This window comes from Chlamydotis macqueenii, chromosome 13, assembly GCF_036417535.1.
Source record: "Chlamydotis macqueenii isolate bChlMac1 chromosome 13, bChlMac1.mat, whole genome shotgun sequence".
NCBI lineage: Eukaryota > Metazoa > Chordata > Aves > Otidiformes > Otididae > Chlamydotis > Chlamydotis macqueenii.
The window spans coordinates 16,016,121-16,041,017 of NC_141568.1; the positions used below are offsets into that span (position 1 = coordinate 16,016,121).

The following is a 24,897-nucleotide window of genomic DNA, read 5'->3' on the forward strand; positions in this document are numbered from 1 at the left end:
CCCTCTCCCCTTTTTAGTGTTCTCCATAGGTCAAAAGTTGTCTTTGTCAAATGTGAGAAACAGCTTTCTCAGGCCCGTGTATTCTGCTGCTTGCTCCTTTGCTCTAAAGCACTTTCCTGAGCAGGATTTAAGCAGTGTTGTTACAGAAGGGTTGTGTGTTATTCAGTTTGTTTTGAGACAGCGTCTGAATCTTGCTCCAGTAACAACAGATTCAAACAGGAATTTTCTCGTCTGCTGTACGTTAAACAAAATGAGCATCTCCGATCTGTGAGTTTCGTCCCCGTGTTCCTTGGTGCTAAGATTTGCTAATCTATATTAAAAAAATTATCATTAAGATGTAGGTTTGTTTGTTGGATATACTGGCGAATCAAATTGACTGTGTTAGTATTCTAGAAAAAGGCTAAGTGACTTATCAACTACTCTAAGTGTTGTGGAAGAGGCCAGGCTTAAATTTCACGCACATACCAAAAAAAAAGGCAACTAGTACTGTTCTGTGAACAATGGTAGGTTTTGTTAGACTTGTTCATTCCCCTTCTCTCTCCCCCTCCTTCTAAATAGGGCAAAAGTATTTGTCGCTGACTGCTTTATTTCTTTGCAGGTGCTGGTGAACACTGCCTGCTGTTTTCTCATGCTGGTTGCTAAGCTAATCCAGTGTATGGTGTTTGGCCCTCTTCGTGTCAGTGAGAGGCAGGTAAGACAGCCGTTTCTTGCCTGGGATATCTGTGGCGTTTCAGAATTTCTTGGTGTATGACTGGTGTGGTTTCCTGTGTGGAATTACTGAAAGCACACAAGAAAACTAAGTTTTAGAACAACTTAAATCTTACTGTTTGGACTTCTCACTTTTGAAAATGTTGTTCAATTAAACCATACAGAAAACACTGCCCAGGAAACCCTTCATGGTTAGCTAGGATATCCACAGCCACAAGCTTCCAGTTTGTTTCTGAAGGGAACTTTTCTTTTTCCTCGTTGCTATTGTATTTTATAAGCCCATGGTTGACTTGAAAATCCTGCCTCCTTAATGAACGTGGTCAATCTTCTTACAAGTGCACCTCATTTGAGAATATTTGTAAAGTGTTTATCTCTATTCAGTTCGCACTGGCAGCATTTCTGCATTGCGTTTTGTAGTTAGTTATCAGTGCTGGCGGGCTGAGTTCCCTCTGGTACCTTGTTTTGTGCCCTGACTGCTGGAGAAGCGCTTTCCATCCTCAGGCACTGAGCAAATGGTTTAGCTACCTTCGGGTTTAGGAGGAAGTAGGCAGCATATGCCCAGAGAAGGGAGGTGAGCAGGGCTGAACACTCAAGCTGTTTAGTCCTGCCCTTTGGCTAGGTGAGAATGTTTTCAGAAGTTCAGCAAGAGGGCTGTTAAAGCCTAGGCTTTTTAAAAACAGGATCCTGCAAAAGGCACAAGCAGCAGCAGTGGTTGGAGTAGTATCTGTGTATTTTTTTAAAAAAGAAAAGTGAATGCATAAGTTGCTCTGTGTAAATACAATAGTAGTAGTTTGGATTGTGTTCATGTATTTTATTTAAAAGTGTGTAAATGCAGTTCTTTAGGAAGAATCAGGCCATGAGGATTTTTAACATACAGAGCTGGGACGCATAATGCTTCATTAATAGCCATGGATCTGTCAAAGCCTGTTGTATCTGCAGTTCACACCCCCAAGAGCCTCTGAGTGAAGTATTAAAAACAAGACACTCTCAAACAGCGTTGACACAGATTTTCTTTCCAGTCTGCCGTGACAATAAGGATGTGGAATTTTAACCAGCGATAATTTCCAGGATGTTCTGTATCCTCTCAAAAACTGAAGTGAAAAGCAGTAACGGATCCGTTGTGGATCCGTTTGCGTTTGGACAGTGGGAGTATGCTTCAGTTCTCATGCAAAGGAAAGCTGGTTATTAATATTGGCGAGCCAAAAATGGCAGCATCTTGAAGGAATTCTGGGCCTGTCTTAACTAAACTCCTGGTGATTTCATCATGTTCTTTAACAAAACATTTTATTTCATAATTTTTTTTTATCCCCAGCAAGCTGGCTTGCTATCTGCTGCTTGAGACCATCGTATTGTTTCTTTCTCACTGCGTGTGCGTGGGAATAATTTTTTTTTTCATTGCTCATCCATCACATTCTCCACTGTAGGCATTGTGCTTTTTAAGAGCAGACTTTGTCGTCTTTTCTTAATCATCTGTACTGTTTGACAGGTTTTTGGAAGCAACGCGCTAGGCTATTTGGACATCTTGTGTTACTAACTGCGTCAGTTCTTCCAGCAAAGAGGACTTTGAGTTTGCAGCCCAGGAGCTGTGTTGCTTGGGTGTGGAGAATGAAGCTGAGCTCAAGCTTGGTTTGTGCTAGGCACTCTTTTAGAAGTGTGGCAGGACACTACGTTGTGCGCCGTGTTGCACAATTGTGCTGCGGTGGTACAAAAGACTAGGTAGATACCAAGGACTGCTAATATTTCTGATATGTTTTTAATTCAGTAAGGGTAACAAATACTATGCAAGATGTGTATGCAGCAGGCTTTTGCTAACATATTGTTGCATCTTTTTTTTTTTTTTTTTTTTTTTCTTTTTCCCCTGCTTCTCTGCCGTGCATGTGGATTGTCAGTGTTTTCCGCTATAGTAACTGAACGTCTTCCTTTACAGCATCTCAAGGATAAATTCTGGAATTTCGTTTTCTACAAGTTCATCTTCATTTTCGGTGTGCTGAATGTTCAGACAGTGGAAGAAGTGGTGATGTGGTGCCTCTGGTTCTCTGGACTTGTGTTTCTTCATCTTATGGTTCAGCTCTGCAAGGATCGCTTTGAATATGTAAGTTTTGATTAAGGGCTGTCTTTTGGGACATGTGAATTCTGTTTCTAGTTTGGGCACTGGCTCGTGATGGTTTAGGAACAGATCATTTAGGCCTTTTCCCCACCCTGCGGTGCTGAACACGTGCACCTCCCAGTAGCTTTGAATACTTGCTTTAAAGTGCAGTGTCAATCTTACTCCTTCATTTTTCACATCGGGCAAATTGAGCTGAATATAGTTATTTTCTTTGGTAAATTGCTCATTCTATGTGCCCTGTAATTACTATTGCATAACTCTGGGACGTGTCTTTGTAGCTCTTAGTGGAGAAATCTTGACAACAGAGCATCCCTTAGACTGGTGCCTTTTGAGATTGATGCGTAAAGCCTGTTTTTGCGGATTCTGTGCTCAGGTCTCAAGCTTGTTTATGTCTACCAAATGTTGACTGCCGGTGTCTTTACAATACACAGAGCAACTTTCTCCATAAGCTATATCCCAGTTCCTTTGGATACCAGGAATAAATTAAGTAGAGATGCAGAAACTGAAGGCTAGGCAAGGAAGAAGAACTGGAATCTGAACAGTAAATTGTGCCCTTTAAACATCTGTAACAAACGTGCATTTTCCTCAGCTACTCTGTCCTGGAATAAAAGTTTAAACTAAATTGAATCCATGAATTTCCTTTCGGTAGCTCTGTGCTTTGCAATTTTTTAAAATTAATATCCAGTAAGGCTTGTTAATTTACAAGTAGCTAAGCAGTAAGCTTGAAACTAGTTTGGTTTGGGTTAGGAAAATTGAGACAGAAGGGAACAAGGCAGTCATCTGGTATTTTTAGTGGTGTTCAGAAAGCTGTAAAAGAACAAAGCTTGTGGGAAGAAATCCTTATTATATTCTTTCTGCATTCAAAGCATGTATCGTAATTCCTTACTTGGACAAATGGTACTTGTGTGATCTGCCTTGCAAACTCAGGGTGATGTGGAACTGAACCAGATATAGACAAGGAAAAGAGAACCAATTAAAAACAAAACATGAGAGTCAACTTCATCAGTCAGACCAGAGTGAAGCTTTGGGCAGCTCCTTCTTTCCTTGGCCTGTTCTTCCCCTTCCTGCCCTGAAAATAAGGGTGTGGACCACCTGAATACTTTGCCTTTTGGGCCGTCTTTGACCTGCCTAAGTGTAGCCTACCATTAGGGTAGGTTAGAGAATTAATACGCTGCATATGCTGTTGAATGAAAGAACTGTTTTCAGTAGTCTCTGTCTAGCAGCCTCCAGCTGCAAGTTAAATTTTTGTGGGAGATGTCTCTTTTTTCCATGGGAAAATGACGTTGAAAGATCTAGAGGCTGGAAGACAAAGGACGGCAAATTCAGAACAGCTGTAAGGTGAAAAATTGGCAGAACAATTGTTCTCCTTGCTCAAAGACTGTATATTAAGGTTAGGTGTCTTTCTAAAACGCATGCTCATCCTAAGCAGGTGCTGTGGATTTGGCGCAGAAACTACCGTGTGAGAAAGTGTCTGTGGTTTTCTTGCACAAATTATCTAAATGTTGGATCAAATAATCGTAATGATCCCTTCTGGCTTTAAAAGCCTGGTGAATGTAAATGACAGTGAGATGAAAGAGACTTTGGGATGATGTGTGGTTGTAGCTTTGTTCTGTGCCGTTTATTACTACGTTGCATGGTTGAGGTCATGAAATTGATTTTATTTTAGAAAGCAGCAGATTTTCCTGAAGGAGGACTTGTTTGTGAGGTGTCTCTGGAAGGCAGGGTGGATGAAGTACTCTTTAAACCTGTTATGTGCTTATGTATTTGTGTTGCAGCTTTCTTTTTCTCCTACCACACCGATGAGCAGCCACATCAGAGTCCTGACGCTGCTCGTAGCCATGCTCCTGTCCTGCTGTGGATTGGCACTCGTCTGCGGTGTTATTGGCTACCCCCATGGCATGCACACGTTGGCTTTCATGGCAGCAGAGGTGAGACTTCCTTCATACATGTCGTGGTTTCTGCTTTGCTTTTCACCCTTCACTTGGGGGTATCTTGGCTTGCAATGGATATTCTTTTAGTTTCCCACAAGGAAGAAACTCTGAAGACACAAACAAGCCCTCCCTTGTTTTAGAGTAGTTGCTAGATTTGCACACTTTCTCTCTTTAGATTTTAAGCCTGCAAAAAAAAAAATCTTTGAAGAAGGGAATGAGAGCATAAATCCGTAAGATGATGCTGAAATCAAATGACAGCCTATGAAAAAATAATGGTTGTTCTTCCTGAGTATTGCAAGAAGGGTTGGTTGAAATGGCCACTAGAGAGAGTGTATGTGAAAGTGTAATGTGCACCTCAGCCTGTTTCTTTGAGGTTATATTTTCTATTTCATTCCTCCCAAAAAGGAATGAGACTAACATCCTTTCCTCAGGGCATGCCATGGGATTTGCTTATGTTTGTGGAAAGAGACACATCTTAGCTGAGATGAGCAACTCATGTTTGTGCACTCCTGCACCCTTTGCAGTGTGGACCAAACAGCAGTGTGTTGTGGAGTGAACATCTGTATGTTTTTGATGTTGTGGTGGGTTGTTGTGCTCTGCCAGAGGAAGTGATAATCAACAACAAAGGGGAGGTAACCAGTATAATTGCCAGTCAGTCATGTTGGCACGTCCTTAGTTGGAGTGAGTCCAGAGGAGGCCATGAAGATGATCAGAGGGCTGGAGCACCTCTCCTGTGAGGACAGGCTGAGAGAGTTGGGGCTGTTCAGCGTGGAGAAGAGGAGGCTCTGGGGAGACCTGTTAGTGGTCTTCCAGTACCTAAAGGGGGCCTACAGGAAAGACGGGGAGAGACTCTGTAGCAGGGCCTGTTGTGACAGGACAAGGGGCAATGGTTTTAAACTAAAAGACCAGATATAAGGAAGAAACTTTTTATGCTGAGGGCGGTGAGGCACTGGAACAGGTTGCCCAGAGAAGCTGTGGATGCCCCATCCCTGGAAGTGTTCAAGGCCAGGTTGGATGGGGATTTGGGCGACGTGGTCTGGTGGAAGGTGTCCCTGCCCAGGGCAGGGGGTTTGGAACTAGTGATCCTTAAGGTGCCTTCCAACCCAAACCATTCTATGATTAGTTCAAATAACAAGTAGCATGTACAGTTTAGTTTTATTTTTGATTCATACTTGTAGTTAGTGAAGAGGAAGGAAAACAGTTAGCTGATAGTAGGAGAACACGATGCTGGTCACACCACAGGTCAGTTATTTAATTATAGTGGTTTCCTTTTGCCTAAATAAGAGAATATGCAAGGCCAGATTTGTAATTACACACTGGAGGGGTATTGATGGTTTGTCAGTATCTCGGATAAGTGGAGTCTCGTTGGTGTCCTGTCTCTTATCTTGGCCTGTCAGAAGGATGTATCCGGCTCCTGCCAGCGTGGGGTACGTTTATCAGGGATGTGACAGTGCCGAAGTGTTGCCTCGTTAGCGCTGTGCCATGTGGTGGTGTATGTGTTTTGGGTTGCAGGGTAGGGCCCAGCTATTCATTTTGGTAGGAGATGTTCTCTCTGCTTATTAACAAAGGAGTGGCTCAGCCAGCATAAGTGTACGGTCCTCAGCCAAGCAGGTCCTCAGCCTGCTGTGCTGCTGGTGGGCGGCAGAGGAGGTCTGTGGGGAATGTATAGGAAAGGATCTCTTACCCTTGCTGGCAGCAGCTGGCATTTGAGGGTGTTCCCAAGCTGAGGGTTGCACAAGCCCGTTGGGTTTGATAGCCTCAGATGGACTCTGGAAAGTTGTCTGAGCGTTTATTGAACTCATTTATACTTTGGCCTCCACAATATCCAAAGGCAACAAATTCCACATTTAACTTGGCTTTGTGTACACAAAAGAGCACTTTTAGTTGTTCTGAATCTTCTGTCTGACAATGTCCCAGGCTATCCTCTAGTACATTTATGGTGAAAAGCTGCAAAGAATCATTCCCTGTTTACTCTTCTTCATACCATTTGTGATTTTATAGACCTTTCTCCCGTTCCCCTTCTGGCTTTTCCTTCCAAGCAACAGAGTTCTGGTCTGTTTAATCTGTCCTCGTATGAAATTGTCTAATATCTTGCCCTTTCCTGAGTGTTTTAAATATGCACTGTATGGATTGGGTGACCGTGAATAGTTTCCTTGATTTTAATACCCTGCACTCATGTAAGTGGAATAAAACATTGAGGTTTCTTTCTGTACAGGTGCTAGCAGTGACACCTCGTGGCAGTCCTCGAGCTCTCGGCAAAAAGCATTAAATATTGCAGGCTAAAATGTTTTTCTGGTGGTAGCTTGTGTGATGCTGTATGAGAGAGACCCTGCCAAGTGTATTCCATTAGTGTGTATTTAATTACATCAAGTTACATTAAGCTATTAATCTCTCTCAACTCTGCAAACATTGATTTAGCTTGATGCCTCAGGGTTTTCAATAAAGCAATATAGATGTTTTTCTCAGGTTTTAGTTAGGCTTCCCCTTGTTCTGTGTTGTTTGTCAGCATTTTCTTTCCTGCAAAGGATGGATGTGAGATGCGCAAATGCCCAGAGAAGACTGAATAAGCACAGTCCACATTTTTGAGTAAACATTAAGGTTTTTTGCCTTAATGTATGGTATTAGAGAATTATAATTTAGTAAGTAATGTCCAGTCTCTCTACCTTTGCACCTTTTTTACTGTAAGAAAGAATTACTCTATTCCTATAGCAGCCATCCTCTGATCCTCTTTCATATGTCGCAGTTAAGACCGTATAAAGATAGTGATATCTTAGAATCATACCTTACAGATAATAGTATTTTATCTTTTATAGCTTCTCATGCTGCCTCCATCATTTCAGAGCTTGAGTGCTTTCCAGTTGTGCGCTGGTCTACGTGACTGGTATCTGCCAGTACCACGGAGTCTGCAGGGGATAAGTGTGTGTGCAGTGGAGCAGAGCAAGAGCTCTTGAAGTGTCAGCGCTGAAAATGTCCTACTGTACATTTAGAGCCTTAGATTATGGAGTTGTGTAACTTGTGATGCAGTACTGTACTTTCTGCAAAGTATTTCTCATGTCAGAACATTTCTGGAAACCGTGGAGGAACTGCAGGACGGTGCCTTGACCAAGTTTGTGCTAGCTTGTTGTAATTTTGATGCTGTTGCTGCCTCAGCACTAACCAGTATCAAGAATGTGTTGGCAACAAAGTGGTGGATGAAAGGTAGATAGTGAAATTCCCCAGATTCCAAGTGCTTACTTATATTTTAACTTCTTAAAAGTTGCAAAGACCAGACTCTTCAGATTTCTGCCTGACAGATGTCTTCCTTACAGACTTTACGCCACATGTACTGGTTTTGACACAGATTTGTGCTCAGTGGCATATCCACCCAGCAGCTCAGGTAGTCATTCTGCTTCCCCAGTTGCGTGGTTAGAATTTGGACATATCTACATTTTCTCTGTGGACTGTTCAGAGCTTCTCCGTAGCCAAAAACCTCGTGTGAACAAGGTGTAGTTTCTTTCAGGCACCCACATGCAGAGTAGCAGGAGGCAGCAGAGGGTCTCACCGCGTGCCTTGCAGGAGCAGCCCGTGTGCCCATTTAACTGTTTTATAAAAGGTGTTTGTGATGAGAACCGCACACCGTGCTAGGTGACTTGCTGTAACCTTCTTGACTTTTTTTTTTTTTTGTGTGTGTGTGTGTGTGAGTGATGTGTGCATCTTATCCTGAAGCTCTTGTTTGGATACAGGATTGCACTGGTGTTTAGTCACAGGAACACTTATTTTAAAGCCAACTAGTAAACAGTCGGCAGCTACGTTGGATATTTTTACAGATGGAAAAAATTATTTGAACCAACTGTTTTATTGCTATATTGGGAAGTTAGTGGTTTTGATAGCTCTTCTGTACTGTTTTTAACACTTATGCTGAAGGCATGCTATCAGACCAGTTTTGCAGAAATGGTTTCAGTAGCTCATGATAAATCCCCCGCGTCTTGGTGTCGGTTGGCCCCTGCTAACTTCAGGGCGGGGTGGGCAGTCTCTGAAGGGGGTTCGTCCTGTCCCATTTTCTTTCACGGGGAGGGTGCAACAAAGGCATGGAGCACTGTGGGCCTGACAGGTTAGGGAGAGATGATGAGGCCACATTTCTTAGATGCGAAGAACCTGTGGAAATGTGGTTAGGTATGCTGGAAACAGACCTTTCTGGTGACTCGTCTTTAGACTTCTGACCTACTTACACTTCCTGATGTGCTCGTTTTTTGTCTCTATACTTAGCCTAGAGTAAGTATGATTAAAGAGAGAAGTTACTTTTGCAGTGTTCACATTTCAGCAAAGGGGGGAAATTATTTGAATGTGCTTCTATGGTTCTTCCTCAAATTCTTGCTACTATTTGGTTCTTCAGATTTTTCTTGAGCAGTGGGATAAGGAGAGGCAGTTGGTGGGACTGTGGTCTCGGCACTCACTGAGTGATAAGAATTGAAAAAGACAATATGTCCCATTTAATGGGAGAAAAAGTGAGACTTAACAGGAGTGATGCTTGTGCCTTTTCCGTGAACATTGTGTGTTTGTGAACAATTTCTTATGTATTTATTTATAAGCTTCCTGTTTGTCACAGGTATTTTGTGCGCACAGTCATCTGTATGGCTGTTGGTTCACAGGAACTTGTTAAGCTGCAATAAATGCATTTTATGTTTTAGCCCTTCAGCTCCTGCCTCAGTATCACTGTCCATACCAGAATGCTGTTAATGCTTTTTCTTTTTTTTTTATCTCCCCCACTCTTGCGCAGTCTCTGCTTGTGACAGTCAGAACTGCTCACGTGATTTTACGGTGAGTAGCTTATATTTTGCAGGATGGTTGTTGAAGAAGGTAGTGCATATAGCATTTGTTGATTTAAGAGATGTACGTACTTACCTTGTATGAAGTTACCTTGTGGAATTGCACGTGCGTGTTTGGAGATGGGGAAAGGTGGTTAGCCTTAGCTTGTGCTATTTTTAAGCATGAGTTCTTCAGTGCATGGATAGCTTTAGTGGTGCTAATAGCTTGGAGCATGGATTAAAATGGATTGGTGCTGCTGTATGAGGGTTGATATATGCTACTTAATAGCATCCTACTGGGTTTCTTTTAAGATCTTAATCTCTATAACTTTGTCTTTGCAAAAAAGTAGCGTGTGTGTGTGTCTGTAATGGCCGTGTGTGTGCATGTGTAGGACCTGACGTGTAGCACAGAACCTCTTTGTCCTGGTCACTATTGACGTTTCAGGTCTGTCACCAAGCTGTAATGCCTCACCTGAGAAACACCTCGCTGAAAAATGTGGGTCTCTTGTTACTATAATCCCAAGATTGGCTTTTGGTACATCCAGGAGTTTTTAGCAAATGCTACATCTTTGTCAGCCAATAGTATCTGTAATGCCAGTATGGGCTAAGCATTGATTGCTTTTTGCCTTTTTAAAATGTTGCTGTTTAAAACCAGTAACATTAAAAAAAAAATCCCCCAGGAAAGCACAGAGTGTTGGTACTGGGCTTAGGAAGGGCAAAGAATCCATATCCAGAAGTTGTTTGGAAAATGGATAAATTGTTTGAATGCTAGAGATACTATTTAACAAAAACAGATAGAATAATGTAAGTGTTTCTTCTCTTGCAGATACCTAATTCATCTCTGGGATCTCAACCATGAAGGAACGTGGGAGGGCAAAGGCACTTACGTCTACTACACAGATTTTGTCATGGAGCTAACCTTGCTGTCACTAGACTTGATGCATCATATTCATATGCTGGTACGAAATACTGGACATAATGTTGAGCAAATAGACTGGCCTTAAAATGAAGGATGCTGGGTATATGTATTTTATATGATTTTTTGCTTTGCTTATTTTATGAACCAAATATTGAAGGGAAGTTCTTTAGATAAGGAGGAAAATGTGGTGTGGGGGGCTGACATTCTTTCCTCCTGTGTAATTGGAGTCCTCCCAAATAACTTTGTTATGGAATGTTAACTACTGTGTAATTATCTGTTTAATAGATATTTAAGAGGCTTTGTTATTGAGTAATATCAGACTGAATTATTTTCGTTGGCAGCAGGGAACATTAAGCTGGACAGGACTGAATACAGTTATATTATAAATGCTGTGCTGCTTAAGGTATATCTGAAGATGTAACGAGTAGTAATACCTGTGTGCATGTGTGGTTAGTCTGAGTGGTCTCAACATAAGAAAAATTCTTCAGTGTTGGTTTCTTGATTTCTCTTGCACTTAAGACTTGATGCATTTTCTTGTGGCGGCCTCTGTTTCTAATCACCCTTCTGCTTTTTTCCAAAGCTGTTTGGCAATATCTGGTTGTCAATGGCGAGCCTGGTGATTTTTATGCAGCTGCGCTACCTGTTTCACGAGGTTCAACGAAGAATTCGGCGGCACAAGAACTACTTGCGTGTCGTTGGAAACATGGAAGCTAGGTGAGCCTCTTACTTGCTCTGGCATCTTGATGTGGATCTTGGAGAGAGGATCCTGACAAAGAAGCTGGGATTCTTTTATGTTCCTTTGATGCGCGATGGCATGGTGTAAACTGGAGAGATGTAATCTTGCAAATCCAACTCTTAAGTTTTTACACTTAGAGTATGTTTTTACCCATCTGTTACTGGGGACACCCACTCTGGCTTTAACAGATATGTAGGATTGACTTTTATAGTAGCAATGCTACTGGTAACGTATTACTGGCAACAGGTGAACTCCCCTGTCCAGTATTTCTTCTCCTGTTCTCTCTTGCATACTGCTCTGGTGGGGTGACATAAGCTCTGCAGAGCTCTGCCTGTTTCATTTGTCAAATATTGGCTTTGGCTGTTATAGAAGTAAATGCTCTTAATTTCATTACGCCATGCTGTTCAGTTACTGCCTGAAATTAAATCAAAATATTAATTAAAACCTGCTCAGCTTTAAGTATGTATTTATTAAACCTGAAGCCAACTCTAAACAGACTCTGCACTTGTACTTGAACTGGGAGTGCTTTGGGATTGCTTTAGTCCATCCCCTGTACTGAAGCAATACAGAGAAATCCAGAAGCCTGCTAAAACCTGGGTTGTGCCAGTTACTACCGCACCTCTGATCCAATGTTTTCATAACTCAGCTGTGTCCTTAATAGTTTTAAGAGCAACAGGGAGTTTTACTCTTTCTGTACATGTTCATTGTGTACTTCAGGGGGTTTGACTAGCTCTGATGCCTGCTGCTGTAGTCCAGTTGGAGAAGACTGGCTTCTCTAGAAATTCCTGAGGTTTTCTTTGTGAAAAGTAACTTAGTGGCTGTAATATCAGGTTAAGAGCCACATTTCAAAGTTCATCCGCAATGCATTGTTTCTTTTCAGTAGGATGTAGCCTCTAAACCCTTTTAAGCTGCTCACAATGCTTCTTGTCTGAGCGACTTGATGTGGTTTTGTTATTATGATTGTTCTGGAAGAACCACATTCTAGCTTCCTCCTGAAGCTGACAGTGGAAGCTAGCTCCCTGCATTTGTGTAGTTGTTTTTCAGGTATACTGCACGCCAGCAGTACTGTGAAATGTTGTTATACCGCTCATCTCTATATTGTGTGTGTTTGGGTACTATGTAGCAACTGCTTACATGGTGCTGTAGTTTAAAAAAAAAGAAAAAAAAAATCAAAGACAAATGGGGGTTGTCAAAATCTGATCGTAAATGCTTATGATCCCAAGAAGACATCTTAATGGGTACAGCTATTAAAACTCATTTAGAAAAATTACGTAAGCCAAATCTGTACAGATTATAACTTGGGGTTCTCAACCTAGCTTTTGTACTTCTTGGAAGATACTAAATCAAAGCTTTTTTGCACTTAGGACATATGCAGAGATGTGCAAAAAAACATGCCCATAAAGGCATGAGAGGGATGTGTGTGTTTTCCTTTGCAGTGTGAGTTATGGAAAAAAATAGCAAACCTGCTGGCACACCTCTTCCAAGGAAAAGTTAATGTGAAGGGGAAGGTTTTCTCAGTGCGAGATTCTCTAGACAGGAGGCCATGCTGAGCTGGTGTAGTCATTACTTCAGTTTCTTCCTTTTTCTTCTTTGCAGGTTTGCAGTTGCGACGCCAGAGGAGCTAGCAGTCAATAATGATGACTGTGCCATTTGCTGGGACTCCATGCAATCTGCCCGTAAACTCCCTTGCGGCCATCTCTTCCACAAGTACGTCTCTGGCACTGGAGAGGGTGCACCAGACTGGAGAGAGGAGGGGATATAGGGGCATGTCTGAAAGTTACAGCAGAATGACAAGTAACGAACTGTCAGCATGCCTTGGTCATCTTGGTCGGCTTCTAATAACGAAGTACTAGTCGTGTTCACTTCAGTCATTTTCGTGTTTGAGCTGTTTCACCTTGTACATTCTTTTTTCCCCCAAACTGAGAGTACGCATCTTGTCAGCTAATGAGTAGATAGCGTGGAGTTACGGTATCTCAGTTGCAAGTCTGGCCTCTCTCTCTGTACTGTTTCTTACACTCACTCATAGTGAGCAGTAGCAGATGCCCGTGGAGACAGTGTGCTGAGCTAGATGTACTTTTTCTTAGGTCTTCTGTAGCAGCGCTTACGTTTTCATGCTTATGCTTAAAAATGAAGGAGATACGGGGATTGAATCAGGAGTTTCTGAAGTGCCATGCGATTAACATGCATGGTCATTTAAATTGTCCCGGTGGTGTCATTTCAGCAAGTTACTTTCTGCAAATAGCTTTTTACTTTTCTGGTAACTGTCAAACCAGAGGTTATAATCTGTGTGCTAATTTGTTGTCATTTATGCCATAAATATTTATTGGTGTTCCAAGAAGTCTCTAATGAGATAATGTGTCTCCATAGCAGAAACTCTTCCAGTGCTACTGAGTTGTATGAATATTTAATCACCTACTGCGCACTTGAGAATCCCAGGGTCTTCTCTTCAGAAATTTGTTTTCTCTGTGTCTAAGAGGATCCTTTTGTATTTTTTTCTGAAGCTAAGTTACACTTACCTGCTTAATGCATTTAGGGAGGGAACAGTGAATGACTTAAGCTGGCATATAAAACCAGATGTAATTATAACCCTATTTACAACCCAAGAACAGTTTGTCTCCTCATAAAAGCCTAGCGATTTTGCCAACAGGCTAAATATTATGTCCATTCTCAATTACATGGGAATTTTTTCATAGCCATTTATTTGGAGTAAAAGAGAAGATGGCAGGGAAGATTTGCGTGGCTGACATCAACTCTGTGCCTAAATATTAAGGAAGTTTAATAGGAGTGGGTGTCTGAATCTTGTAGGCTTTGTTGAAACGCTTCTTTTAGGAAACAGTCAATTTCAAAAGAGTTGTTGCTCTGAAACGTTGCCAACCTTGACCTGTTGTTAGTCCCCCTTCTTCTGAGGTGCTGTAGGAGGCTGAGCCCTTCTGCCTGTGCGGTACAAAACGGGTGTAACTACAGCTGCCTTACTGCAAGCCTCCAGGGCTTTGCGCTGGTGCAGGCTGTCCGTTCCAGCGTCTCAGTGGTTGAGCTGTTTAGGAGCAGCAGCGTGGTGGTAGCTTGTGTCACTCTAGGTGTTTCGCAAGTGACCTTTTGAGTACAACTGTAGCAGAGGTTTGAGCTTGCTGCATGCAGGGTAGTTTTGCTGTAGCAATGGAGGTGAAGTTGGACAGCATCGGCAGTGCTAACGTGCTGGCTGTGCTGATGACCGAGGTGGTGGAAGGTGGTAGATTTTTACTGTACTGCTTTGGTTGTTTCTGGGAAACCCATCACTGTAATTACTGAACACTGCGTATTGCTCCATTTAAACATGGTGGAAAGCCCTTTGGCAATATGTCTGTGCAGCGCAGCTTCAGGAATTGTGCAGAGTGCTTGTATCCTTGACTCTGCTGTAGTCCTGCAGTTGGGACTTTTTTCTTCCTCTGTCGGCCCCAACCTGTGATGTGTGCCTTTACAATTTGGGAAACGGGTTTATTTTACCTTTTTGTATGTCTCTACCTTTTTAAAGTGTTTTGAGAGCTTCTGCTGGAAACAACCCCACCCTGCAGATGTGAAGTACACGTTGTAATAATGAAATGTGTTCAGTTCTGTGAAATTCAGTTCTTCCATGCTGAAAATTACCTTAAACGCGCTGACAAATACAGCGACTGGGTCGTGTCAGTCTGAATCAAACAGTAGGCACAGCTGTGAGTGTTTAAACCTGCATTTTGAACACTTCTCACTTTCTACAAGGCAGCAAATGTTCAGACTTAAGTAAACATTGTGATGGCACTGCACTCGTTAGTATTAATAAATGGGTTTAGAAAGCTGGAGTGGTGGTTTGGGTATTGATATTTTTGAAAAGATATTTGAAAAACTTTGGAGGTGCCATTGCCACATCTCACGGGCAGAACTGCTATGAAAATGTGTCAGTATATTTTAAATATTTGTCCAGTTGGTTTTTGTCCTTTTTCAGTTGGGGATGGTGAGAGAAGAGAAACACTTTGGTTCCACTTCCAGGCAAAACTTGTTTGTTCTGAGCTAGAGGGACAACAAAGTTGGAGAGTGTTTTAAGTTTGTGATAAATCTGCATGCTTGTTTATAAAAAGTGAACACTTGAGTATTTGTAGCTGAAAGAAATAAAAACCCTACGCCAGCGTCACCAGGAGCTCATCAAAGATCCCTCACATATTATCTCTGAGCAGTCCATGTCGATGTTCTGTACAGAATATGTTACAGCTGCTTGATGTGCTCATGATACTGATGTCTTGGAAGAATGCTGCAAGCTCACCATAATATTACTGTTTTCCTGTCAGCTCATGCCTGCGGTCCTGGCTGGAACAAGATACATCCTGCCCCACGTGCAGAATGTCTCTTAATATCACTGACAGCCATCATGTGAGGGAGGATCACCAGAGGGAAAATCTGGATGAGAACCTGGTCCCCGTGGCGGTAGCGGAAGGCAGACCACGCTTGAACCAGCACAATCACTTCTTCCACTTTGACGGTGAGCTAAGCAAATCTGACAGCTGATGCTGTTCCCCAAATAAACGAAGAGAACAGCGTTCTGTAGAGGGGAATTCTGACCATGCTTCAGTTGAAACTTAAACCGTGCTTCTGCTTGCGTTTGTCAAACACGTATGTGTTTCTCACGGTTCTTTTGCAAGAGCTTAGATAAGCCTCTGTGAGATTGTCTGGAGCTACAGAGATTCCTTGAAAGATTTTGTACAAGTACTAATTTTCTTGATTTGTTGTGGTTAGCAGCTTTAATGCTGGCACTTATTCATTGCGTGCCGTGTTGATGTGCAGAATGGGAAATTAATGTGTCTTATTTTGTTACCAGGTGGCTGGTTAATCAGTGACAGTCAAAGAGGAAAGAAACCTCTGCGGTGCAGTCTGAAGGTTGATCTTTCCCCTATCCCCTAGCTAATGCGAGGTTGTCAAAAGTCCATTTGCCACTCAGTTCGCAAGAAACTTAATAAGGTGGAGAAGTCTGCAGAAGCTTATTCTTAGAAAGAATCATGTAACCAGAACAGTTATACATGGTTTTGGTTTTTTTTCCAGTGGTATAAGTACTCACTAAGCAGATGTGATTTCAGACCACGATGAGTTCTTTGTGTGCAGACAATTTTCTTCTGAAAGAGACAATTTCTGTTGCTTCTCTTCCAGATTTTTTTAAATAGCTTTGGTATCAGTGTGTACTTGTCTTGCACAAGTTTTCCAGGTTTTTGATTACAAAGTCTTGTGGCTTCTCAGTAGGTTTCACTAGTGCAAGTACTCAGCTTTGGGCTCTGTCCTTGTGGAGCTCCCGTGATGTAGCTGAGATGCTGCAAGCTTACATAGTGACCTGTTCTTTCTCTGTGCTGGTTTTGCAATCTTTGGAGGTTGTGGGAGGAGAGTAATGGGCAGAGGAGAGTTAGACATTTCTAGGTACACTGAGACTGGCTGATAGCTTCATGCATGGCTCCCACTTTTGGGGTGCTTTAGATCTCCAAAGGGTGTTTGTATTTAGAATACCACTGTTTTTTTTTTGATAGCTGTCCTCCCCAGTGCTCTCCTATGGCTTGGAGACCTGTAAAATTACTGTGGAGATAAAAAGAGAAGTGGCAAAGAGCAAACCCTGTGTTTGTTTAAGTGGAAGTGCAGGAGGAGGAGGGAGCCAGCCATGTGCCTTGCTCTGTTGACCATAAGCACACAATTGCAGCAGTCCCTTTGTTCCGTTACTCTGTGTTCCTTTATAGTAATATTTTCTCAGTGGTGCCAGCCACCCATAGCTGACCCATTTGGGGGTCAGATGCAGCCTGTTTAGAAGCTGGCTTGTTTTTAGTAGAGTTGCTGGAGTTAATGTATTCCAGAACTGAATTCGACTCTGGATTATTTTAATTTTCCCTTTAATGGGGACATTAAAACAAGAAAACAAGGATGCAGTGTTTTCTTGATCCTCTTCTGTCCCTCAGATTGTTAAGCCACTATGACAGTGCGTTTGAAGAGAGTATTGGCAGTTACTGATTTACTCCAGCTGTCTCTTTGGTAGGGAGACCTTAGGGATGGATTGCGCTGCAGAACTCCCCATGTGTACCTTGTGGAAATATGAAGACTTAAGTTAAATACATGCAGAAGTACCTTGCCTGCTGAGACCCTCATATTCTTGCTTGACTTTCTTGGTGATTTCTTATTCTTAGGCTCTCGAATTGCCAGCTGGCTGCCCAGTTTTTCAGTAGAAGTGATGCATACCACAAACATCCTCGGTATCGCCCAGGCCAGCAACTCCCAGCTTAATGCTATGGTAAGCCTGCTTTAACGGTTTGCACCTCAGCCTTCCTGTTTGTGTTGTGTTGGGCAAAGGGATGCATGTAGATAGAGAACAGAAGGGAGAAAGAAGTCAAAACAGTGTTTGGATGCTACATGAAAGCTATTTTTTTGAGTGGGAGAAGCTTTATTTCAGTGAAGTTAGGGCTATATGTTGGTTCAAAAGTGCAAACGTGAGAGGTCTGGAGGTAGGTAAGTGAGGGAGAAAAATTACGTGTACTTTCTGTGTTGGTAGGCAGACTTTTTCTCTGCTTGCTTGGCGCAACTTCTTCAGCTTTTTCTCAGCACTTATCTTCACTCACGACAGTAGTGAAGGGTGTGAGTCTGTAACCACAGAGTTTAGTTTTTGGTCAAGTGGTAACTGATCAAACTCATTCTGTAGCTTTTGACTTTTTTAGTGTTTATTTTTAATAGCCCTGAGCTCCAAGATAGCTGTTCCTGTTTGAGTGCCTTGTCAGTGAGATGGGGCTCTGTAGCACGGTCAGCTCTTGCTGATTCATGATGATACAGGAGCGTTGAGGATGAAATGTCAGGTTTGTTGATGCCATTCAGAAACACTCTGATGTAGTACAAAGAGAAGGATATGGCCTTGTGAAACACACTTAGCTCATTTAGTTTGGGAAGTGCTGTTTTCTCAGAGTTCTTAAAGCTGCTGTGTGCTACAGCACGTTAATAAATGTTTGGTGAGGTATCTGATGAAAGGGATGACATTTTCTGAATGGGAGATCTCACCCATAGCCTTCACTACTGTTTGAGGGTCAACAGGATAAGGCCACGATTTTTAGGGGGCTTGAGGCAGAGTGGCCAGGGAGTGGTAAGATGTTGGCAGACAATTTATGAGTTAAGTATGAAGGAGCTCTTCATCTAAGGTCAGTTGAGTTTTACTGGACACAGTGGCACAAATGGGCTTTTGTTAAGGATGAGTAATGATTTCTTAGCATTATCTATTATTAAAAGTACAGTAGCAACTTATATTAAAATACCTACTTTAATGGAAAGGCCCAGGTTAGCAAACTATTAAAGTGATAAACATTTTTAATAGAAACAAAATGAAATTTTCCTTTGTGTTACTGAATGAAAACCTAGGGAAGTATTTTGAGGGAAAGGGCAGAGGCTGAATTGCTAAATCAGTTGTTTTGGTCACAAGTTCGTGCAATGGAGAGTTCAGTTTGCTGTAGTTGCTTGTGTTTGAACTCGCTGTCAGCTGCTGCATAGTTTTTGCCTTGCTCTCAGAACTCCTTCCACCCTTCTTATTGTTGTAGTTCTCATTTCTCCCCCTCCCTGTAACTTTCAGCATTAGTTATAATATAGATTTTAATATTTAATGAAGTCTAGCTGTTGGACTCTAAAAGCATATTATTTGTCTGCACTCATCTATTTAATTTGGATATTATTTAAGTAACATGAAATTCAATAACTGTTCCCTGACAACTCAGTTTAATTTACTTGAGCTTTCAGACCAGGGAGTAGGTTATTAAAACTGATTCCGCTTGTCCTTACCAGTACCATTTTGGAACTTGTCTGCAACAAATAAAACTGACTTTTTTTTTTAATTTTTTTTTTTTCCCAGTGTTGATTTAACTTTCAGTCGCTCACGTGGACTTGGTATAGATCTTAATAAAAAGACTGTGGTAAAAAGAGGGTTGGGAAGCTTTTGAAACCTTTGTGCATCTACAAGCACTGTTCAGGAACCTAAATTTTCAGTACCATGTGGCGTCTCATAGGAGTTGTAGTTTTGCTGTTGGTTTCAGTGAAGTCAAAATATTGCGTGTAAGTCAGTGCCAGCACTGACTTACATTTCTTTCTCTTGTTTTTCTTTCTGCGTGTAGATAATCATATCATAAAGACCGTCTTTCAGCTGTTCAGTTTTTTTTAATCTCTTTCTGTTGAGATACTGACCAGCTAACTTTTATTTACTGCTCATCCTGACTGTATAAACCTTGCTTTCTCCAGGCCCACCAGATTCAGGAGATGTTCCCTCAGGTTCCGTATCATTTAGTTCTGCAGGATCTGCAGCTAACCCGTTCCGTAGAGATCACCACGGACAACATCCTAGAAGGGCGCATCCAGGTACCTTTCCCCACACAGGTAAGTCGTAAGACCGTGCACCTAAAATGACTGATTTTCTTACTTACCACAGAAATGAGTATGTTAATAGTGAGGGAGGGGAACCAGGTAAGTTGAAGCACTGGTGAATCCAGCTTAGCTTAATACAATATTATTCTTGAGATTTTACCTGTGGGAAGATGTTGCCGTCGGCAGCACCAAACCAGTTTAGGCAGTCTAGTGGATGTTGTATCTCCGTGTTGCACCGTCTGACTCCATTGGCGTGTGTGATTGAGCTACAGGCATCTGTTCGTTGCTGTGGCCCTTAGGAGAAGGCCTTTTGATGTATTAGGGTGCGTCTCAGGTGTGCTTTAGCATTATCAGTTTGTAATACAGGGCATTTTCTTTACAAAAGAAACTGAGTCTCTCATCCACGCTCCTGATTGGTGTGATTGGAATGCAGGATGCATGAAGCGCTTGCTTGTACAGTCTCAAACACGTTATATAGTGCCAAACTCTAGTAAAAAGCCCTCAGGATTTGTTTTTTCTTTGTTTAAATCACTGTAAATGCAGTATATCCAGTCATGTACCGAAAATATATTGCAAATGTCCTAGTTAGAGTAGGGACAAATATTTGTTCAGTTAAAGCAGCTCATCTCAGTCACTTGTGCAGAGCCTTTGGAACATTTCCAGTTGATTTCTCCGCTGACAGATAATTGAATTGTACCACTTAGGAGGGTTTTCTGCAAAGAAAGTAGTCGGCAAAATGATGCCTTGTTCTTAATTAGTGATAGCAGATTTCAGTAAAGCAGTCTGGGGACAATGTTTCTGTTAACGAGAATATTGGATTCTGTTTCTGTGCACATCAGATAGTACTGTTATCTGGAGTCTGCGTGTGGGGAAGCAGAGAGAATTCTCTTTCAGCACAGTGCATTCTGTTTATTGCTAACTTATCTGTTTCTAAATTGAACATAACACATGACGTTGCAGAGGGCAGAGTTTGAATGTGTTCAAAGAACTCGTTTTTGTTTTGCCATTTCACACACTGTATTAAACCCATGATGTTTGCATTTCAGCGTGCAGATAGCATTAGACCTGCATTGAACAGTTCTGTGGAACGGCACAGTACTGATCAGGAGGATACTGAAACTGTCACCCAGGTAACTTGGCATAAAAAACAGGCAAAAAGCACAATTAGAATAAGCGCATTTGGTTGCGTACCAGGTCACGTTGGTGGCAGCCCTTCCTTGCATTTCACACCAGAACTAACACTCTCAGGCAACTGAAGTAAGACTTCAGTGTGGTGCTCCTCTAAAGAATTACCTGTGTGCTTTTCTTTTTCCTCCTTGAAGGAAAGTGCTCTCACAAGGAACAGAAAAAGACCATGTCTCTATTCATGTCTGGTCAGGCCCATGGAATTCTGTCCGTGGAATATGAAGAGCAGGATGCTTTGCCCTTCCCCTTCCTCTTCCCCTTCCCATTCTGTATGTCTCCAGACACTTCCCTTAAAATGAGTAGTATTTCTCTTCTGGGTGTAAGAATTCTTTTGTGTTCTGGAGGAGGCACTTGGAGACATGGGGAGCTGTGGTGTGAATGGAGCGGGATACAAACAGGACCAAGAGAAAAGAGCCCTTTTACAATAATGGGTTTTGCTGTTCTTCGCTAAGGGCTTTGTTAAGCAGCGTGTGCTAAAATGTATCAGGAAGAGAAAAAACTAGCCTGTGAGTAGAATAAGGTCTCATTCCACTTCTCTTTTCCCTGACTGTAGTAGCAAAATTGTGAGGGTTTCTGTTTTATAAACCTCACTTTCTGCTGGCTTAGAATGACAGTGAATTTGTGAGGTGTGCAACTTTCTGCCTCTGCCTCTGCAGCCTTTAATCTAAAATACTGATCTGTTACTCACCTGAAATTGAACTGTGGCTGTTCCCTCATTAGCAGGTTGAAAGACAGAAGAAACTTTCATTTGGTTGCAGTTGAGGCTGAAGAAGAGGTGGTGGGATTGGTACAGGTGTTTGGTAACAGCCTGGGGTAGGAGATGCAGAGCTGCAGGAATTAAAATCTTGATCTGCGTCTAGCAACTCTTTAGTAACTTTTTGGGTTAACTTGAAGATTTTGGTGGCATTTCCCCGGTTGTTTATGAGTAAAATGTCTCTTTCTACAAATGATGTCTAACTAGTTTTGGTACTGGCTTCAGATCCCACTTTGAATTATTTTGTTGCTGCTCGCCTTCCTTCCTTCCTGCCCAGCACTACTTGGGTCTGTCATTCCTTCTACAGAACTTGAAAAACCTGGGAGCGGTGTTCATAGGTCACGTAATTGAGCACGTGCTCTCTAATAGTGACGTCTTCTTGCTTTGAATTACAGCTGAGCACTTTGCTCAAATGCTGTGTTTCAGTTGGAGCGAATGGCGGTTTGGATGGAGAATGTATTTTTGTTTTGTAGAACGGCACAGTGATAGCCTGGGGATACATGAACAGTTGCAAATTTCCCACAGCTGACTGGGGCTGCTGGTGGCTCTCTGTGTCGGACGAGCTGGTGGCCTCTCTGCCGGTTTTCCTGGATGGATGTTCACTGTGCCGAATGGGATTCACAGGCAAAGGCTGAAGTGGGACACTGAGACTGCTGTGCACTGAGAGAAACTTGCTGCTGGGTGGTGTTGTGGAAGCTCCAGTTGCTGCTGTCCTCCTCCTGCCTCGTAAATGCTTTGTGCCTTCGGTGTTAACTTAGACTGGCGTTAAACAAGCTGATCGCCCTTGTTACGTAGCCACAGAGATCCACCTAGGAGTCAAGCTTGCTTACCTCCTTGCTATTGATAGTATTTCTGTTGTGGAGAGAAGACTTGGGAGCCTAGGGCCATCCTTCCTCTAGGAAACTCCTGTCACTTATGCGTCTCTTTGATTTTGATTTCAGTTTTTAACCGTGTACCTAGCCTGTTGTAGATGTTCTCTCTCCTTGCCAGCAGAATGTGTTGCTGTAGTCAGTCAAACTCTTGTCTGTGTGGAAAGGGCTAGCAGCAAAAAGGCTACTTCAGCAGGTTGCGCTTTTTAAACGCAAGTGGGAAGGGACATAAGAAGCCATCATCATCTCCTCTGGGTGAGACTTGAATTTCCAAATAGCAGCTAGATGTAACTCCACACTTTATGACTTTATGACACAGTCCCTGACACACGTAACTCCACACTTTATGACACAGACCATGGCAACTCTAGTTGCTTTCTGCTGAAGCCTTAGAGTAAATTTTACAAGCTTTCCATCTCTTTTCTTCTTTTTTTTAAGTCAACGTACCCACTGAGAATCTTTGTAGATCTCCCACAGCAAGTGGCAGACTCATTGGAGGTCTGCTTGTTGGAAAAAACACTTCTTAGGGGAGCTAAGGTGCTCAAATAAAAGCACCCTACTTCATGAGTAGCATTGGTATTCCTCTGTGCCATATGTCATGTAATGACTTAATTCTATGTGGAATTCCATGGTCTTAAGTTAGAGATAAGGACTGATTCTCCCCTCCAGCAAACGTAGCTTTTGGTTTTGGGGTGTCAGTGCTGACATGAGGTACGGGTAGTTGAGAGGCATCTCTGAGCACCATGATGGTATAAATTGTGTTAAACGTTTGTGAGATAATGCTCTAAACATTGACGGCTTCTGACAGTCCTGGTCTGTACCCTTGGTAAGATGCTGTGCACGTACTGTTCTCCAGTTATGCGCTGAAATGCTGATGCTTCCAGCGATGTGCTTAGTGCCCTACACGCTCGCTCTCCATCCCTATCATGTTTGCACTCCCTCCCCTCTTTTCTGACTCTGCTCTTACTCCCTGTAAGAAGGGATCCCTGAGCAGCTGTAGCTGCTTTCTGCAAGCTTGTATTTTCATGTGCTAAAATGTTTTTAAAGATTATCCTTTGAAATCTTTTGTGTGTTTGTTTATCTGTTTCTGTAATCCTGGGTGGAGGTTGGGTAGGACTGCTCAAACCTAACTGGTAAGCTGTTGTGACAAAGCTGAAGCTTGCTTGGTGCAGCTCTTGTTCTCCCCTTGAGAATCGAGCTTATTGTCATTGCTTCAGTACTTGGTGACTATTTAGAGGTGTTTGAGGCATCCCATGGCTTTCACAAAACTAATTCATTCTTTCTTGGAGCCTGAAGGAGGAGTAGTTTCTGCAGCGTACAGGTTTCTGCGTCTGAGATCTGCTCTCATGCTAAGGCTTGTCATAACCTTTAGTGCAATTAGGTTTGATATTTTTGGCTCTAAAACCTCCTCAGTAACCACTCTTGTGCCAGTAGAGGAATGGGCTCTGGGTATTGATTTCTGCATCTTTGTAACATTATGAAAAAAACAGCTTAGGTCAGCTAGCTTCCATCTTCTGGTACAAATGGCCCAGAGGGGAAAAAAAACCCTAATCTTGTCTGAACATCCGCAGTAATGAGTGCCCTCCTCACTGCTTCACCCAGCAGAGCTCCGCTTTTCCCTGTGGTACTGGGAAGCAGCCGTCAGGCTGCTCCATACCTGTTCCTCTGGGTCTGCCAACGTTGTCCTGGCTCTGAGTAAAATCCATGGGATCGTTCTGTGGAGCTCTCGCTTCCTCCTCTCGGATGTGGCATTTGAGGCAGTGCAACAGTACCCCGTGGCATTATCCCAGTGGTTAGAGCATGTGATACGGGGAGCCCTTCCCCAGCACGCTGGAATTTACAGGTTTTGCTGAAACAGGCTGAAGATGTGTTTGTGTTTGAGGTCGCAGTGTTTGTACTGCTCTGGCCTGGGCCCTGGCATTCCTGCTTGGTTCACTCAGTTGATGGGAAGTGACATTTGCCTTGGTTTTTGCTCTCCGAAGGCACTGCGTCGGGGAGATGGTGTTACTGGTACGTCTCTGGGGCTTTGGAATGACTCAACTTGTTTTGCACATCAGCTGCTGAAACCTGTGCGTTGCACGCTGTGATGCTGCTGAGTCCGGGCTGTTGGGACTTGAGCAGCGGTCTCCCCACGGTGCCTGTGTCACCGGCTGTGGAAGCTTCTGCGGCGGGAATAACGAAGGCCCAAAGCTGGGCGGTAGGAGCTGACTTGGCTCCTCTGAGGCATCCTGCTTGTTTGAGTAATCCTCTGGGATACCAAATGATGGTTCAACCCTTAAACCCTTCAGTGAGGTGATTTGTTTCTTGACGCTAGCACGCTTCGGAACATCTCGCTTGTCCATTGCAGAGCTGAGCTGATCGTATATGACAGGAGATGCTGTTTCACCTCCGCTGGTTCACCAGCGTCGTCATTCATCAGCTCGATTTTCACATTAGTGGTGTCGGCCAGCTGTCAGGGGTGGAGGTACTACGTGCGGGCTGCCAGCTTCTTCTATTGACACGCCGTGCCTGGGACAGTTGCCAGCCTTGCTCCAGCA

The 24,897-nt window shown here is 42.8% G+C and overlaps 1 protein-coding gene across 2 annotated transcripts in view; it reads left to right on the forward strand.

Moving 5' to 3' along the window:
* Nucleotides 1–24,897, forward strand: part of AMFR (autocrine motility factor receptor) — a 29,846-nt gene that overhangs the window by 1,170 nt on the left and 3,779 nt on the right. Inside the window, exons 2-12 of one of the 2 annotated variants that reach the window (XM_086757813.1) lie at nucleotides 599–691; nucleotides 2,636–2,800; nucleotides 4,591–4,743; nucleotides 9,503–9,543; nucleotides 10,357–10,489; nucleotides 11,030–11,163; nucleotides 12,782–12,892; nucleotides 15,484–15,674; nucleotides 17,350–17,453; nucleotides 19,430–19,564; nucleotides 20,599–20,682. In XM_086757813.1, the coding sequence (XP_086613939.1) occupies nucleotides 599–691; nucleotides 2,636–2,800; nucleotides 4,591–4,743; nucleotides 9,503–9,543; nucleotides 10,357–10,489; nucleotides 11,030–11,163; nucleotides 12,782–12,892; nucleotides 15,484–15,674; nucleotides 17,350–17,453; nucleotides 19,430–19,564; nucleotides 20,599–20,682 (1,344 nt within the window). The remainder of the gene's footprint in view (nucleotides 1–598; nucleotides 692–2,635; nucleotides 2,801–4,590; nucleotides 4,744–9,502; nucleotides 9,544–10,356; nucleotides 10,490–11,029; nucleotides 11,164–12,781; nucleotides 12,893–15,483; nucleotides 15,675–17,349; nucleotides 17,454–19,429; nucleotides 19,565–20,598; nucleotides 20,683–24,897) is intronic. The other variant, XM_086757814.1, reaches the window with a different exon arrangement.